Consider the following 16,857-nt stretch of genomic DNA (forward strand, 5'->3'; position numbering starts at 1 on the left):
ACTCCGGCTGTGTCCTCAGAATGGGGCCTCTTCTCTCGCAGGAACATGCCCATGAGACCTGCTGCCAGAAGGGCTACCAGCTATTTGTGGTTTATTCACTGCCTGCAGAAAGGCCATCTGCCCGCTACATCTCTAGACACAAAATGGTTGGGAGTGAAAACTAAAGCAGTCCTGGATAAAAGGTAGGCAAGACAGTAGTCTTCTTGCTTATTCTTTCCATGGCTATAATAAACATGCTCAGTTTGTGAGCAAAATGGAACTTCTGCCAGAATGTGTTTGCTGTTTGTCGGTACAGTCTGAGGGTCAAGCAACATTTCCTTTCCTGTGCATCAAAATGAATAGCATAGTAGGTCAAATTAGTTGGGTTAGGCTCATGAAGATAAGTTTTGTTTCTGCTCTGGGAATTCATTCAGTTCCCTCTTGAAAATGATCATGGAATACCGATCAGTTTAATCTCTCATAAAACCTCGCAAAGACTGCAGCAGAACTTGAAGGAACAAAAAACTAGTAACAAGTTTGTAGTGCTGAATCAATAAAATAAAAAGGGAAGATTTAGTATTTATATTTAAAGCATTTTTTTTCACTACCCAGAGTCAATCTGGCTTCCACTGGCACTTTTCACTGCAGAAACAAACATCTAAATATATACGAAGTGTCTTCTCAGAATAGAGCGGTGTTTTTATACTCTGGAAAAAGGGATTGATTTATGGGGAAGGGTGACAAGGACTACATACTTAGTTCTTAGCTGCTAAGTGGAGAACATTGAGAGGTGCCAGCAAGTATCAGAGTTGTAAACACCAGGGAAGAGGAGTCATTATTTATCTTGAGTTAAGAAGTTATAACCTGTATTAATAAGGCAAAAGAAAGATCACAGATACTGTAAAACAGTACCACATAAAACATGGTAAAAAAAACCTCTTGAGACATTAAAACTAGCGCTGGGGCACTGCTGGTATTTGCAGGTCAGTGCTTAGGAGGGCTGTCTTCTGTTCAAAGGACCTTAGAAACGTTAACCCAGCTCCATTAGGAGGCATTTCTGTGGGACTTGGGCACAGCTCCATTAGGATTCAAGGAGAGCCTCCAGCCTCTCCTTAGCTGTCTTTTCTACCTCAAATAGCTGTGGCTGACAGGGATTCATTTACAAGCTTTATGCCCATGCTGAGCATCACCACATCTGACATTAGGACTTCCTCTCCCATTGTAGAAACCTTTAGCACCTCAGGATTGACGGCAGCTGCTTTTTCCACTAACAAGTACCCACACCAAGGATGGGAGTTCTTTACAGTTTCTTAAAACTTTAGAAGAAAGTAAAGACTTTCTCTCTGCACTGGAAACATTTGTAAAGTATTGGTGTGTCCCACCAACAGCAAAAGCCTTTCTGGGCGCTATCTGAAGTCATGGTTACCTTTTCTCTCTCCTCCGCATCGTAGTTGTCTGGAAAGACGGCTTTGTTCTGGTTCTCCTCATTGATTTCTCTCTCTTCCAAGTAAAACTGCCACTTGGCTTCAAAGTAAAACCAGTGCTCCTGGTATTCTGAATGCAAAAGAAATTAACAATGTAGTATTTCATCTTGGCAACATTTTCATTTCTACTTCAATAGCTTCTCAAGAAAATGATTGTATTGACTCATCTGAAAACCTGGGTGTTTTGCGGGAACATACGTTAAACAGGCAGATACACTAAGTATGCATTTTAATATGAGGTGGAACATCCAACTGGAAACTGCAGATGTTAAAAGGAAGAAAGTATTTTCAGAATCTCGTGCTATTTTTACGACATATTAAAATGACATTAAGAGGCATAAAGGTGAGATTTGGAGAACTTACTTAGGAACAGTCTAAGAAAAAGGTAAAAGTCAATGAATTAGAGAGAAAATGTCAGTTCTGTGCCAATTTTTGTACTGTTTTGCTGTGATTAAAGAATATCTAAAAATACTTACATGCCTGAAGTACAAATACTTCCCACCTCAGTTTTTTATTCGTACATTTTCTCCAGAATTTCTGTTCATGACTGATCTTTCAGGAAAGGGTAGATGGGAAAGACCAAAATTTCCATTTGGGTAGATTAAAATCCTTATTAAATGTAGTAAAAAAGAATAAACAACACACATGTCTTTGCCCATACAAATGAGCCAGTTGTAATAACCATAGGCCTTTCTCCTTTTTAATGTAACTTTGAGAAGAATATTGCTAACAACTTTTAACTTTGTGCATGTGAATACTCTTACTAAATTCAGTGTGTTTTCACGGCAACAATCGACCTTTCATAAAGGCTTGAAAAGGTGCAGAAGTCACACTGAATATGTATACAGAATTTATGCCTGCAGAATTTATGCCTGAGTGAAAAGGCAGATGAGAGGAATTAAAAATCAGTGAGATATACATGGCTGCTAAGTGTGCCAAGGCAAACTGGGGATTCAGTGTGGGACTACTTGTGTATGGCTTAAAATATGATCAATTCTTGCTGCTTTCTCCCTGATTCTGCCCTTTTTGGTCACTCCGTGCTGTAAGTAACTGAGGAGCATACACACAATTGAACCAGTTTTCTGAAGGGTGTAACCTACAAAGAAAGGCTGTGAGTTGGGGCTGTTCAGCTTGCAGAAGAGAAACCTCCAGGGAGACCTTATTTTGGCCTTTCCATATTTAAAAAGGGCCTAATAAAGACAGAGACCTTTTAGACGGACATCTAGTGACAGGACAAGGGATAATAGTTTTAAAACAGAATTTAAACTGATTTTGGATAGACATGAGGAAAAAAATTCTTCACTGTGAGGGCAATGAGGTGCTGGCACAGCTGCCCAGAGAAGCTGTGGTGCCCCATCCCTGCAGGTGCTCAAGGCCAGGTTGGATGGGGCTCTGGGCAGCCTGAGCTGGGGGGGGCAGCCCTGCCCATGGCAGGGATTGGGATGGGTGGGCTGTGAGGTCCCTTCCAACCCAAACCATTGTGGGATTCTATGATTTTTCTTCTTTTCCTAAAAGGCTGCACATGTTTTTCTCTTAGCCAATTCAGATCTTTAAAGCAGTTAAACGCCATGTAAACAAAACCATGCTGCCTTGTATGATCCAATACCTCCAAGAGGTAGTAGATCAGCAGCCACATGGCCCCATATATGTGGGAATGTACATCTGCCCTTCTTCTGTTCCTGTTTTACCTGATTACAAGGAAGCTAGCTGTCAGAATTCTAATAAATGAGCCATTCAGAAGAATGAAAAAGCACACAGCCATTAGGCCAGAGTGTATTTCAAGGGAAAAAATGCATCCCATGAAGATTAACCTTATTGGTTGAAGAAAACTACCAAAGCCCATCCCACTAGTTGATTCCAAAATTGCTTTTAAATATACAAATGAGTTTGACAGGTTGTGTTGTATTTTAAAGCATATTTTCCACTGTCCTTTTTCCCCCATGTACATAAAGCATCAAAATGTCATGGATGACTATTTTCTGTATAGTATCTCAATAAGCAAGGAAGAGTGATTATTCAATGCATGGGCTCAGAAGCAAATGGGGAAAGGAGAGGCAGGAGATTTTGATTGCATGGACAGCCTGTAGCACAGTCAGGTACCCCATCCACCAGCCACAATGAGGCTCTGGCCCATTTCTTGAGCCCAGGTGAAGGCTATAGTCACTGATCCATGGCCTGTCTGAAGAGTAAATGTAACTGAGTAACAGAGAGGGGTGTTGAATCTAACCCTCCATGTCTGAACATCATGTTTGTTATCCAAGGAGGGTAAAGCAGCCAAGAAGTGTTTTCTAAAACAGGAGGACTCTGTTTGGCAGAACATCTTTGCAGTGAATCTCACCAGGCAAGGAGCTTATCTTTAATGCAGAAGAATCTTGGTACCAAAATAGGACAAAGCTCAACAATACGGACATTGCTCGCACAGCATGCCTCAGGAGTCCAACACACATACCTCCATGCAGAGGGGTCCTGCTCTGGTGGAGTGACAGGAACCTGCTGGAAAGTCATTCAAAGAGGATCTCACTCACACTAATCCTGCACCTGCTCCTCATAGGTCTGGTCTAAAAAAATCTTAGTGTGCAATGAGACGCGGGTGAAAACACAGTGTTTTTCAGGCAGGCTCCCTGCTTCTTTCAGGTTTTAAAGCAGCAGCCTTCTTTCCCAGATAGATCTTCATTTCTGAGTGTACTTGAGTAATTTTTTCCATAGAATTCAGTCTTTCTCAACGGTTGTCCCTTGAGATTAACAGGATAATCTCTTTCCTCAGTGTTTTAAGGCAATTATACTCATCCATCCACAGCAGGTCTCACTGTTGCAAATGCATCACTCCCCGGTAAGAAGGAACTAAAGTACATCTGTCCTGAAGACCACATACATCAATGATGAAACAATATCAAGTTTGGCAGCTGTGGTCCGCTCACTTATTTTAAAACAAAGATACGAGGCGTTGTGTTTTAAATATTCGTTCAGAACAGCTACGGGTCAAATCTGCATCTGTGGTCAAAAGCTAACTCTTTGTCAAGAGGTGCCTGCAAGTGAACTTCTCCTAGCAAAATGAGTAAAAAGGCAGTGGATTTTCTTACGGAAGATACTGGACTATGTTAATGGATGGAAAGAGCTGAGTAATTTATATTTCAGCGATATGCTTGCCTAACAACCTGCTAATTAATAAGTCTTCCTTCTTTCCCTCTCAGCAATCTTTGAATATTTCCTAAAGATAAAATTGTACAGAGAGGTCTTATCACTGCTATTTTCTTTGCATTTTTTTGTCATCAACATATTGGACACCTAACATATGGTACAAGAGGAAGGCACCACCTGCAAAGAGCTTATAGTCCAAGTGGACTCTGCAAGAGGACAGTCTGAAGGGTTGCAAGGTGAGGGGAGAGCAGCAAGAATGGTGAAACTGGGCATTTCTTTGGAATCTTGCTAGCTGAACACACCTTTAAGAAAATAACTCTTGGTTCAGACATTACCTGCCATGTGACGAATGGTCTTCTTGCAGTATTCCTCTGCCATCGGCACAACTTTCATCATTTCTCTTCCCCACTGCACCAGGGGCTTCCCTTGTATTGCATACGCCACAAAGAGAGCTGTGCACAGGGAGCCTAGAAAGCCTGGAAATAATAGATAAATATAATTACTACCATGTGATCTGTACATGCGCTGTTCTTGTCATGTCCCTGGTAAAATCACTAGGATGCCTCGTCTTTTGGGTAGATTAACAAATGCACATAACCTACCGCTGTCTGTTTTCTGGCTGGCTCTTGGCATATGGAGATATGTTAATATCAGCTAACATGTGGTTCCCAGTGGTTTATGACTTACTTTGTACAGAAGGGAGATTCTGTTGTCAGTGGTGTAACTTGACAGAAATTGAGGTAGGGCTCGTAAATAAACATCATCCACTAAAGAGGGTGGTGACACACTGGAACAGGTTGCCCAAGGAGGTTGTGGATGCCCCATCCCTGGATGCATTCAAGGCCAGGCTGGATGTGGCTCTGGGCAGCCTGATGTAGTGGTTGGTGACCCTGCCCATGGCAGGGGGGTTGAAACTACATGATCTTTGAGATCCTTTTCAACCCAGATCATTCTTTGATTCTATGATGATGATGATTTGATACAGAATATTTTCTAATTGAAGTCAAATGGAATAAAGGACTTGTGCAAAAGTATTCACTTAAAAGCTATGTCATTTTGCATATGGAGTCATTCAGCTCAGTGGATCTCACACTATTTCTGGCTTATTTTACTCCAGGTGGACAAGTCCATTTTATCTAGTTAGATCCATTATTTTCTTTTTTTCAGTTGTCTGAGTAAGACATTGTCCACATGCCCTTGTAAGTACAGGCATCCCCTTTGGATACAAATATATTTGAAGAGAACTTTCTATTAATGGGCACTTAAATCCTCTATGATGTCAGAAACAGACAAGCTTGTTTCTCATATTTGCTTGTGATCTTGGCATTTTGTCAAATGCAAAAAAAACAATCCAGGGCAAAAGAAGGTTAACAAAACAACTCTATCATTCAGACAAGCATTGGGTGAGCAGAGTATTGTTGCTTCACAGTGTGCTTCACTGAGTGCATAATTCAGAAAGCATTTTTTCATGCACAGAGGTAATAATGAAATTGGTGTGTTCTTCTGAAGGCAAACATAAATTATTTTAGGAGGTTACAACTCCAGAGCAGATGATTACTGCTTCTCTCTATGATAAAACCTTCAATACCAGGTCAGGCCAAAGTCACATCTAATAGATGTTTTCAGAATCTGAAACAAAACAAAACAAAATAGGCAGAGACAGCAAAAATGGTCTCACTTGGACAGACAGCATCTATCCAAGCTTCCACAAAGATCCTTAAAAGTGTCACACTCAGCAAGAGGTGGCTGCAGAGGGTTTTGTGGGACCAAAGCCAGGGACCAGGATGGAGAGTCAGTCCTGTATCCATCCTGACATCTCAGTTGGGTTTTTCCAGTCTCTGACTGAAGAGATTCACAGCTCAACCTTCCTCGATACCTTTTAGGATGTTAGTGACGTTTGTCATGCCCTTTCCACCCCTCTTCTCACTGTCCCCTCTTTCCCTCCCTTTCCCCCCCATGCCACTTGTCTCATTTTCAGCAGAAAAATCCTTCTGGACTTAATTTTTCCTCATGCAGAAGGCATTTGATACTCCTTGCTGCCATTTCCTGGCTCAAGTTAAGTCCTTTTTTGAAGTGGGATACCCAGACCTACAACCAGACTTGTTGCTAATGAGCCATAGATGTTGCATGTTTCCTCAAAAATATTCTCTACTTTGCTTTCAATATTTTCCTTTAATTTTATGCCATCCTGATGGCTTTTCTGACTGCTTCAGAGCACTGAGCATGTTGAACTCGTCACTTTTCATTATAATTTTATTTATTGCTCTTTAAAGCAGACTGAATGAATACGTGCTTAAGCAGCATGAAACTATCAGATTGACAGTCCTGGATATTCAGAGCAACATTAAATCTAATTATTTATGTTTTGTTTAGATAATAATTCAGACTGTCCCCTAAATATATGGAATTAGAACTTTTTTGGCTTTCTACCCTTACCTGCAGCAATCGGATGTGACAAGACCTGTCAACAGAAAAATCTTGTTATCCTCTGAACCATAAGCTTACCCTGTAACAGTGAGTCATCCTGAGATTTGATCAGGGCAAGTGTCATGAATGTGCTTTGGATGAGACAGGGTGTGTTTAGTCATTGGGATTCTAGGAAGGAGCACTCCTATGCTTGAGACTGCTGTTTGTATAATACACAAGCCCATATATAAGCTTGTATACATACATACACATATGCAGCCTGAGCAAAACTCAAACCTAGGCCTTGGAGTCTGCAAACCAAAAGCTGCTCAACCAAGTGGCTTCACAGGAGCTGTGTTAGTTCTCTCAGAAGTTAAAAGCAGCTGTGGGCACTTCATAGAAAAAATACATCTGCAGATATTACCTGTAGGGTGGTTGTGAGTCATTCGTCCACACTCAATGCTCACTTCAATAAGTGACTCCAGCCTCTCTGGCTTCCAGTAACGCATCCCTAAGCACATTGCTTTTGTAGATGCTCCAAAGCCAGAACCTAAAGCAAAACAACAATGCTAAGCACTTAAAAAGAGATTGTTGATGCATAAATATGTTGATTCAATCAGAAACAAGTGCATTCTGGTATTTCAGCACCTCTGTAGGAGCTCTCCAGGAAGCAGGAAAACAGCATGCAAGCAGAGTTACGTATTTTGAAAGGAACAAGTTTGAATGTTTTGAAAGTTTCATGCATGTAATTTTGCCAATTTATTCTAATACTAGTCGATTCCAGTATATTCTGCCAGTATATTCCAGTATTTTTGAGTGCTACAAAGAGCATAGCAGGTATCAAAGAGCAGCATGCTCTCCTGTTACCAGTGTTTGATTCCAACTCTCATGTCACTTTTACTGATCCTTGGCTGACACCTCTCTTTTCTTGCTCCAGATGCCAGCAGTGGAAACAGCGCTCTGCCAAACAGGTACACTTTTAGTATGCCCTTATTTTAGTAGTTATCATGCTGAGAGTACATTACTAAAACTCTTTATATGACTGTCACAGCTAATCTTACAGTGTTATTATGTGGATCCTTCTGGAGAGCCCTACAGGTAGCTCACAAAATAGCTTCTATTTCTTGATAAAATAATGTGTCTCAAAAACAGGGTACAGAGCCAAATCCTTGAAAGTTAGAATTCAGAACTGAGGTTTCCTGTGCAAACTGGTGTCAGTGCTTTTGCACATACTCATCATGATGCTGCCTGAATTTACTGAGCTTTTTGTTGGGAATTTCTGCCTCATGCAGTGCAGAGATTATGTGTTGATAATCCGGTCTTTCTTTTAATCCTCAGTACTGAGTATATGATTCCAGGTGTTCATCTTTTAAACAGTTTACTGAATGCAGAGCTAAATTTACTGATTATTTTCTCTCCAGTACTTATCACAGCACTATCAGGATCCCACTGAAGTTTTAATGGGCTTATCTTCACAAGATACCAGTGAGGTGATTATCTACTCTTCACAGCTGGTGAGCCGGTGCCCAAAAAAGCATTTTCTCATTGCAGGCACTCATTTCAAGATGGATAGAGTTCGATTTTTCAAAGTACTCAGCATGTTTTCAGCACTGCCTTCACTCACTCACACTTCCCAGAACCTTGGGTATTGGTGAGAGCAATTAGCGTTTCCCTACTTGGCCCCTCGTAGATAAGGGGAAATATTTATGCCACCTAATTTTAGCATGTGTGGGACCTACATTAGAAGCACATTCTTCCTGTCTTTCCCAGACAGGCAGCAAGGAAATACATCGTCTCTGTTAGCAAGTATTATGGCACAAGAGGAGCAATCCACGGGGCACAGTGAAACAGCAGATGCCAAGGAGCCAAGGCCAGTAGTAGAGAACTGCTTTCCTTTCATTCTCAACCCAAAGGACAGCTGCTTGTGTGCTCTAAGATCATGAGCACAATCAAAGTGTGAGTGATAGTAGAGGGAGCATAAAGTTACCTGCCCAATCCAAACTAAAACATTAACTCAAGACACCCATTAGCATCTCCAGATGTAACACAGACCAACTAGGACCTGAATAATTCTCTAGAATGGGCTTGCTTTCTTCCCAGGCAGCAACTCTCCTGAGCGGGCACCCAGGAGAAGTAATCTGACAAGGTTAGATCCACTCTGACATTGGGCAACAGAGAGTAAGAATAACAATTACGATAAAAATGATAATAAGAAAGAGTGAAAGAAAATTATAACAGCGTGGTCCCTTTATACTAACTAAACTGCTGACAATTTGGTTCCCTGGTTCAGGAGTCAGCTGCTGCTTCATTTCTCTGCTTAGAGCCCTTGAAGAATTTTCTCTGAGTGAATTTGCCAAGCTATTTTTTTGAACGCATAGGAATGTCATCACCTGCACGTTCCCATTGAAAAGAGTTGCACAACTTAATTAGTTGCTACGTTTAAGTTCTCCCTTTTACTTGGTTGGAATTCATGACTGGTTGGTTTCATCTGAAATGCCTAGTTTTGTTCTGGAGGAGACAGTGAGTTTTCTCTACCCATATTAATGTTCTCCATCCGATTTATAATTTTACTGATCTACCTCAGACATTAGTAGCTACGAAAGCTGTTGAATGCATTGGAAATCCAAACAGACTTCATGCATCAGACATCTTCAGACATCTCCTTTGACCTCTGGTTTCTTGACTATTTCATGGGCTTTCTAACAGATTTATGAGAAGTAACTTTTTCTCTACAATTCTCTCTCCGCAGGAGCTTACTGTATCATCTTCATTCATGCAGTGCATTATTCTTTGTTAGGATGGAAGACCTCAGTGGGTTTTTCCTCACTCTACATATGTAGAATAATGAAGATCAGATTAATGGCTACTAAGCTCTGAAGAGGACACATCCTTTGTGACTATGGTTTGTTCTTCATGAAAACTCAGAACACAACTCCTTTTCCTTTAAGTCCATCTGCAGCTTATCCTTCTCTTCATTTTTGGTCTCCAACATTCTGCCTTTATCTAAAACTTTTTCCTTATCAGTCCTTATCAATGCCATAATGTGGATATAAGCTCTTATAACAGAAGCTGTTGGACAGACTTGGGCAGTTCTCTTGATGGCCATAGGAATTCCATCACCGTGTAACATAATTTGAGTAATTTGCTCTTCAGTGAGCATGCCAATGAATGTGGCTGTAGGTGGGAAAGAGACACATAGGGCAGTTTGATGTAAGAGGTTGCTGTACTGACTATACACACACAAAGCTGAGTAGAAGATCTTTACATGAGCAGTTTGAAATTATCTAAGCTCCAATTTTACTGTTCCATGAAGGCTAGCATATGAACTTCGAAAGAAGTTGGATGACATAAAATGAACACCAGGAAAGATCATTTTGGTACCAGATCATTCAAGATATCACCTGACATTGAGCAACATAGATTTTTCTTGCCTCAAGTGGAAGTTTGTGGAAATTAAAAGTGAAAGTAAATAATCTATGAGATTCTGAACATCTCAGAGTGATATTTGTGGTACCAGATGGAGACAGTGCATTATAGATGCTGGATCTGAAGGAATTCATTTTAGACAATTCTAGCCCAGAGCATCCTAAGAGCAAATCTTCAGCCATGGAAAGCTGGGGAGGAAGAAGGCTGAAAAGCAAAACAGCAGCAGGCCGGGGAGCAGCTGCGTCCTGCTGCTGGAGGTGTCAAGAGCTGCTCAGGGCCAGCAGCAGCTCCCACTGTTATTTTGACTGAGTTTTACTCACTGTCAGTCAGAAGGCACAGGACGACCGCCAAAGGGATCCTGCCCAGCGTATGGCTGCTGGGCAGAGTAAAGCAGAGGGGAGCCTTCCCAACCCAGCAGCTATGGTAGTGACAGGGGCTCAGTGAGACCCTTTTTGTGTCAAATAAAACTGCCTGCAGAGATCCAGAAATAGCTGAGGCATGGTGCCACTGTGTTTTTGTCACAGTGTTGCATCAACATACAATGCTGTTGAGCAGTGTCTGTACATATCACGGCAGTACTGCATCACACTGACACGGTGCAATGCCTGTGTGGGCAGCCATGGCTGCTGCCATGATTAGTGGCTCTGCTCAGGTCTACGAGTGTACACAGCTGCATGTGTGCTAATTAGCTGCAAGAAGAAATTCATAAATGAAACGACTGCAAAGAGAAAGTAAGGGTCTTGGGAAGGGAAACGGTGCTGGGAATATTTGGGATTATCAGTTAAACAGCTGTAGTTCCTGGCATTGCATCCTCCTGAAGAAAAGTGACGAATGACTGAAAAGACCTGCATCTACAAACATTTAAATGATTAAAAAAAAAAAAAGAAGCAGAAAATATTTCTTAAAATAACCATTAAACTCAAGGACAAAGACCTGGACCCAGAGGCACGGAGCCAAGGACAGAGACTCTTTAAATAGATGCTAAATGGGGTAGGGTGCATTTACGAGAGGACACAGTGCCCTAGAGCAGGAATTCCTGGCAGACCTCTTGCCATCCCCAGGCAAACATGGAAATATTTCAGAGGTAGTAACTTTTGACGTCAGGGAGAAAAACAAAGCAATATCCCCATAGCCCCAAATCTTGAAGGCCGGTGTTACCCAAGCCAGCGGCTATGAATATAAAGTGGTACGTTACCCTTTTCATTGAATGGAGTGTGCCATGCCAGAAGGTAATTATCTGGCTTCAGCTCCCGGCAGCCCTCGATGGTTGCAGGGTCTGGCCGCCTCCCTGAGAGCTTGTCCACAGCATCCACGTAGCGCTTCACTAGCTCCCGGTACAGGTCCTCCAAACACCAGTAATCTGCTCAGAAGAGGAGCAAAGGCTGTCACATGAATGTGGAATAATGAGAGGGCACTGACAACAAACACAGAAGGCTAGTGATGCAATTAATATATGTTCCTGTTTCTGTTTCCAGTACACGGAGGCATGGTGTCGGTGCTACTATGAACGATTTTGCAAACCATGAGAGCAGGCTGGAGAGATAACACTCCTGTCTCTCTGTTCTTAACTTTTCCCACTTTTCTTTTCACTTTTAATTCCTAGAACTGAACAGACTGAGGGGTTCTTCTCCCTGCAGCAGCTGCTGGGGGGCTTTCTCTTGCCTCAGGTGTGCAGTGCTGCCCAGGCATCGCTGTGTGCACCCACTGCCTTGGTGCCAGCTTCTCCCACCTCGGCCCACGTCCATGCTCATCTACAGCCTTAAAGTCTTGCCCAAGGAATCTCTGCTGCACTGAACCTACAGTGTTTCTACAGTCTAAATGCTGCTTTGTGCTGCTGATGCCCTGGTTTGCAATGAGGTGGAGCCTTCACTGAATCTTACAAGTTCATAGCCAGTGGGAACAGAGGAGGCTGCCAGTCAGCTACAAGTTTTCTGTATACTCAGTGAGCGCTCTGAAATGTGGTTTGACTATGGATCAAATGATCCCCCAAATCAAACTGCCCTGTCCCTGGAGGTGTTCAAGGCCAGGTTGGATGGGGCCCTGGGCAGCCTGGTCTAGCATTAAATGGGGAGGTTGGTGGCCCTGCCTGTGGTGGGGGGGTTGGAGATTCATGATCCTTGAGGTCCCTTCCAACCCGGGCCATTCTGTGATTCTGTGAAACAGCACCAGGGGAAGTTCTAAAAATGTCTTCATTTCATTGAATATTGGTGATTTCTTGAAATCTACATTTAAATTTGGGAATAAATTTTGAACCCCACCAGCCACAAATTCTCTAAAGTGACTTTTTTGCAGGCAGACAAAAAAGATGCAGAGCAAAATGAAATTTCCCTTCCTTTTATAAGAAAAAAGCCCTATCAATTACACTGGCCATCTCACATACAGTCCTGGAGGAGAAGGATGCTTTCAAACTGCCAACTATTTCCAGATTTAGGAATCAGATGTCAGTTTATGAGGATGTGAGCCAAGAGCAGGATTTACCACCCAGCACCTCCTGCAGGAGCCCTGACCCCAGAGCCAGGATCCTGAGCCCACCATGAGGCCTCAGCAGGCTGAGGGAACAGGCTCTTTCTTTAAGTGGGAACACTCCATGGCTTTAAACTAGAAGGGGAGATTTAGGTTAGATGTTGGGCGAAAATGCTTTATTCAGAGAGCAGCAAAGCGCTGGCACAGCTGCCCAGAGAAGCTGCGGGTGCCCCATCACCAGAGGTATTCGAGGCCAGGTTGGATGGGGCCTTCTGCTCCCACAGGGGGTGAGCCCGGCCACCCCAGCAGATTGCTGTGTCCTCTCTGCAAGGAGAAGATGTCTGCAGGAGGGGCAGCCCTGCCTCCCTTCTGGGAAGCAGAGGAAAGGACTTCCCCCATTTATGAATGTTGTCTGAAAGGAAGATTTCTGACTAAAATTCCCTTCTCCTGCTTTTTCTTTTCTCACCAGCCTATAGCAGCATCTTTTTCAAGCCCATCTGATCAGGGACAAAGAAATAAGAGCATGAGATAAGCATAGGTGATGAAAATTAGTGAGACCTTTCTTTCTTCAAAGAGGGCAGTGCTCCTGCAACATGCAAGATTTATTACTATACTCATAGTCCAACCGGCTCGACTGCTCAGAAGTTATGGTTTTGGACAGTTCAACGAGCAGGAAACATATGATATGTATTTAATCATAGCCTATATTCAGAAATATGTTAGTCATCTTTGTTCTTGATTGGCTGACATCTTGCCCTTATCTTTAGTGTATTAGCTACCCCTTAAACCATTGGCCTGCTAACAGCCAGGCATGAAGTGTCCACCACACTCTTCAACTGATCTGTGCATGCTAAATTTAGAGCACATTAGAAGCAAGCAGAGATAAAGCAACGAAGCAGACGCACATTCATTGACTATAACAATACTCAGCTTCACTGTTGGGCTCTGCTGCTAGTAGTTATCCAGTGCTACACGTGTTAAGGGAAATGGGTTTTAAAAATTTGTTTCATTTGGAGGAGACAAAATGTTGCTGAAAGGCAGCTGTCTTGTGAAGAATTTCTGGTGACAACCCAGATGGTCTCAGAAAGCCTTAGTTCATTGGATAGGGTGTTGATAAAAATATCGCTTACTCTGACAAACAGTACTACCTTATAAAAAAAAAAAAGGTTTCCTCTCAAACTGCTGTGCTTTTAGAAGACATATTAATAACTTTCACCATTGGGATATATTTTATTATCATCATATTTTAGAATATTGTTTGGATTAAAGGTGCAGAGCTCTCTCTACAAAGCAGCTTGCTCCTCTGCTGCCATTGCATTTTAGCCAGGACGAGATATCAAGGGTACTTCACCCCCGCCTGGAGCATGAAGCACAAACATGTTAGAAATGTACTCATGAAAGCTCTGATCTTTTATGGAAGAATTTCAGACAGGTTTCTTTCTAGTGGCTGTGCCAATCCCTGGTGTATGTAGCATACAGATCATCTACTTAACCACTCTACCAGTTGTTTTGTTGCTCTTGACTTGCAGCATTTCAAGTCGTTAAGCTTTAGCCAGCTTTATAAAATGAGGGGAAGCACAGAGAGAGCCCCTCCACACGAAAGAAATCACAGCTCCTCAGCTGGAGCGGTGGCCACAGGACCATGCTCATGGAAGAGATGAACTAACCATCATCATTCACATCAACAGCATTTCTGACACACTTTTTTCCAACTCGGACTTATTGTAAGAAAAAGCAGCAATTCTACAGCTTTGTTTCTTTCCAGACTGCACTTCCAAATCCATCTTACCTACCTGTGATGACAGCCTCTGCTGTAGCCATGTGCATGAGCGTGTTGTCACTTACTGGCCATTTGTCTGGGGAGAGCACCAGGTTCTCCAGCCCTCCGATTTCTTTCAGCTCCTGTTGGATTTTTGCACCTAAAGCATTGTCCTGTCGGGAGAAATTTCTGTAACCAAGAGCATCCCCTACCCCGGCCAGTACAAGCGCAGCCTTAAATTTATCCATCCTTGAGACACTTCTGCCTCTCCCAGCCACTGGATCTGGATCTTTCTTTGTTCCTTTGCCTTCAGCTCAGCTCCTCTGACACTTTATATCAGCCATTGTGTCACCCCACGAGTGCTCTCTATAAGGCAAGAGCTTCCTTTTCTGGCTCTGCAGATGCCATCCCCTGACTGGGACCCAATGGAGAGGAAATATTTCATAAGCTGGGGACTTTGCAGAGGCTTTGTTCAATGGAACTGCAGGAGCGCGTCCACAGAGCGAAGTGCAAAAACATCGTTTCTCCCACACTGCACAAAGCAAGCCAGGAAATTCTGAGCCCTACCCAGTGCAAGTAATTCTACACCCAGAAAAACAGATGGCTTCACAAGGGTGTTTATTTATTTAATAACTTGCAAATTAATACATTTTCCTGCACTTTTCTGATAGGCTGCAGTCAGTCTCGCTTTCAGGGACTGATGGAGAAGCTGAAAGCCTGCAATAAAAGAGGTGCCCATTAATCAGCAATCACAAGAATGATGGCTTATGTGACAAGAAAGCCCATCTGAAGTAACATGCACACTTCTAATTATTATATTTTGTCAGCAACTTTCTTGCTGTTTCACCAGGAGTGTTTAGTTAATTCACTGCGCCCCTGGACAAGCACTGAGCAAAATGCCAGCTTCAGTCCCATGTGCTGCTGCCTGGCGAAGAATGACTTTTTCCTAAGGCAGAGCTTACATGCAGCCCACATTTGCACTCGTAAAGGAAACTATTTTAAAAGATGTATTTAAATGGCATCCTGCGAATCTCAGAAAGTTCATATATGGAGAAATCACACTTTGTAAGAACTGAGTTTTCTTAATGCCATCCTTCCAAAGTTGATGCTTGGAAAATCAAGCACTTCATTCTGTTGTTGTAGTTTTTTTCTGTGCTGCTGCCAGGCAGTATAAGAAAGGGCTCTGCAGTTTTGCAGCCTTCTGAACATATACTGCCCACAAATCCAACTACGTAGGCTCAGCATCTTCCTTCAAGGGTCTATAGAGACCAACCTAAATTGTGGTTCCAAGGTTCATGCTGACCTACAGAATCACAAATTACTAGCAGTTTACAGATTGAAATACAAGCAGTCGTGCAGAAAGTGTTGACTTGAATGCAATTGGCTTTACTGCAGTAAAGTCAATTTTTGATAGAGGATATCTGAGAGTTTTGTTTTCCTCTGATCTTTTATGAGAAGCAATCCTGATTGCTCCTCAGATGGAAAAGGGCAGTGTGCCGAGGATGCATCCTGCTACCTGCCAGAATGATAAGCAGTTAATCACAGACAGGATATTTGACATGAGTACGAATACTACTGTACTTCACACAAGAAACCTTAACATAGCTTCCAAGCACTTGGATGGAAAATAAACTTTGCCATCCTCGCTCTACATTCTAAGAAATAAGCAAAACCAGAGGAAGCAGCAACTTGTGTCTTAAAGATTAGGACACAGGTAACAGAAGTGCTGAGCTTTAAGGACACTACGAGTGTGTTTCTTTGGTAGGAAAGAACAATTCTGAACGGAAAAAGCACAGAGCAAAGGGCAGTTATGCCTTATGTCCCAGAGGAACTGCACAGGGCTGAGGGCCATGAGCTGTGCAACATGGCTGGGCAGTCAGCTCCAGAGATGGCCAGCCACGGGCAACCGTTTGCATGTGATGCTCAGGGACATGATTTAGCAGAGGGTTGTTAGAGTTAGGGTGGTATGGTTAGCTTGTGGTTGGACTCCATGATCTTTAAGGTCTTTTCCAACCTGAGTGATTGATTCTATGATTCTATGGTGGTCTGAAAGGGAGCACTCAAATGGAAAATTCAGGCGAACACATCTTCCAAAAAACCACTGGAGGCATAGCAGCTGCCAGTCTGACATCTCAGTTACAGGTGCCTGTAGCCTGCTGCGGCACGCCTTTGGCACTCCTACAGAATATTGTCATTTTAAAG

The 16,857-nt window shown here is 42.7% G+C and overlaps 1 protein-coding gene across 4 annotated transcripts in view; it reads right to left on the reverse strand.

Moving 5' to 3' along the window:
* Positions 1-15,159, reverse strand: part of ADPRHL1 (ADP-ribosylhydrolase like 1) — a 34,543-nt gene extending 19,384 nt beyond the window's left edge. The window contains exons 1-5 of one of the 4 annotated variants that reach the window (XM_042867036.1): positions 14,690-15,133; positions 11,629-11,793; positions 7,432-7,557; positions 4,937-5,077; positions 1,406-1,533 (exon numbers count right to left, since the gene is read on the reverse strand). In XM_042867036.1, the coding sequence (XP_042722970.1) occupies positions 1,406-1,533; positions 4,937-5,077; positions 7,432-7,557; positions 11,629-11,793; positions 14,690-14,903 (774 nt within the window). In that variant the 5' untranslated portion in view covers positions 14,904-15,133. Of the gene's footprint in view, positions 1-1,405; positions 1,534-4,936; positions 5,078-7,431; positions 7,558-11,628; positions 11,794-14,689 lie in introns of all 4 variants that reach the window. The other 3 variants (XM_042867034.1, XM_042867038.1, XM_042867037.1) reach the window with 3 other exon arrangements.
* Positions 15,160-16,857: the final 1,698 nt, after the last annotated feature.

Source organism: Lagopus leucura, unplaced genomic scaffold (genome assembly GCF_019238085.1).
Source record: "Lagopus leucura isolate 7727_CA_CO unplaced genomic scaffold, USGS_WTPT01 Super-Scaffold_100001, whole genome shotgun sequence".
NCBI classification, from domain to species: domain Eukaryota; kingdom Metazoa; phylum Chordata; class Aves; order Galliformes; family Phasianidae; genus Lagopus; species Lagopus leucura.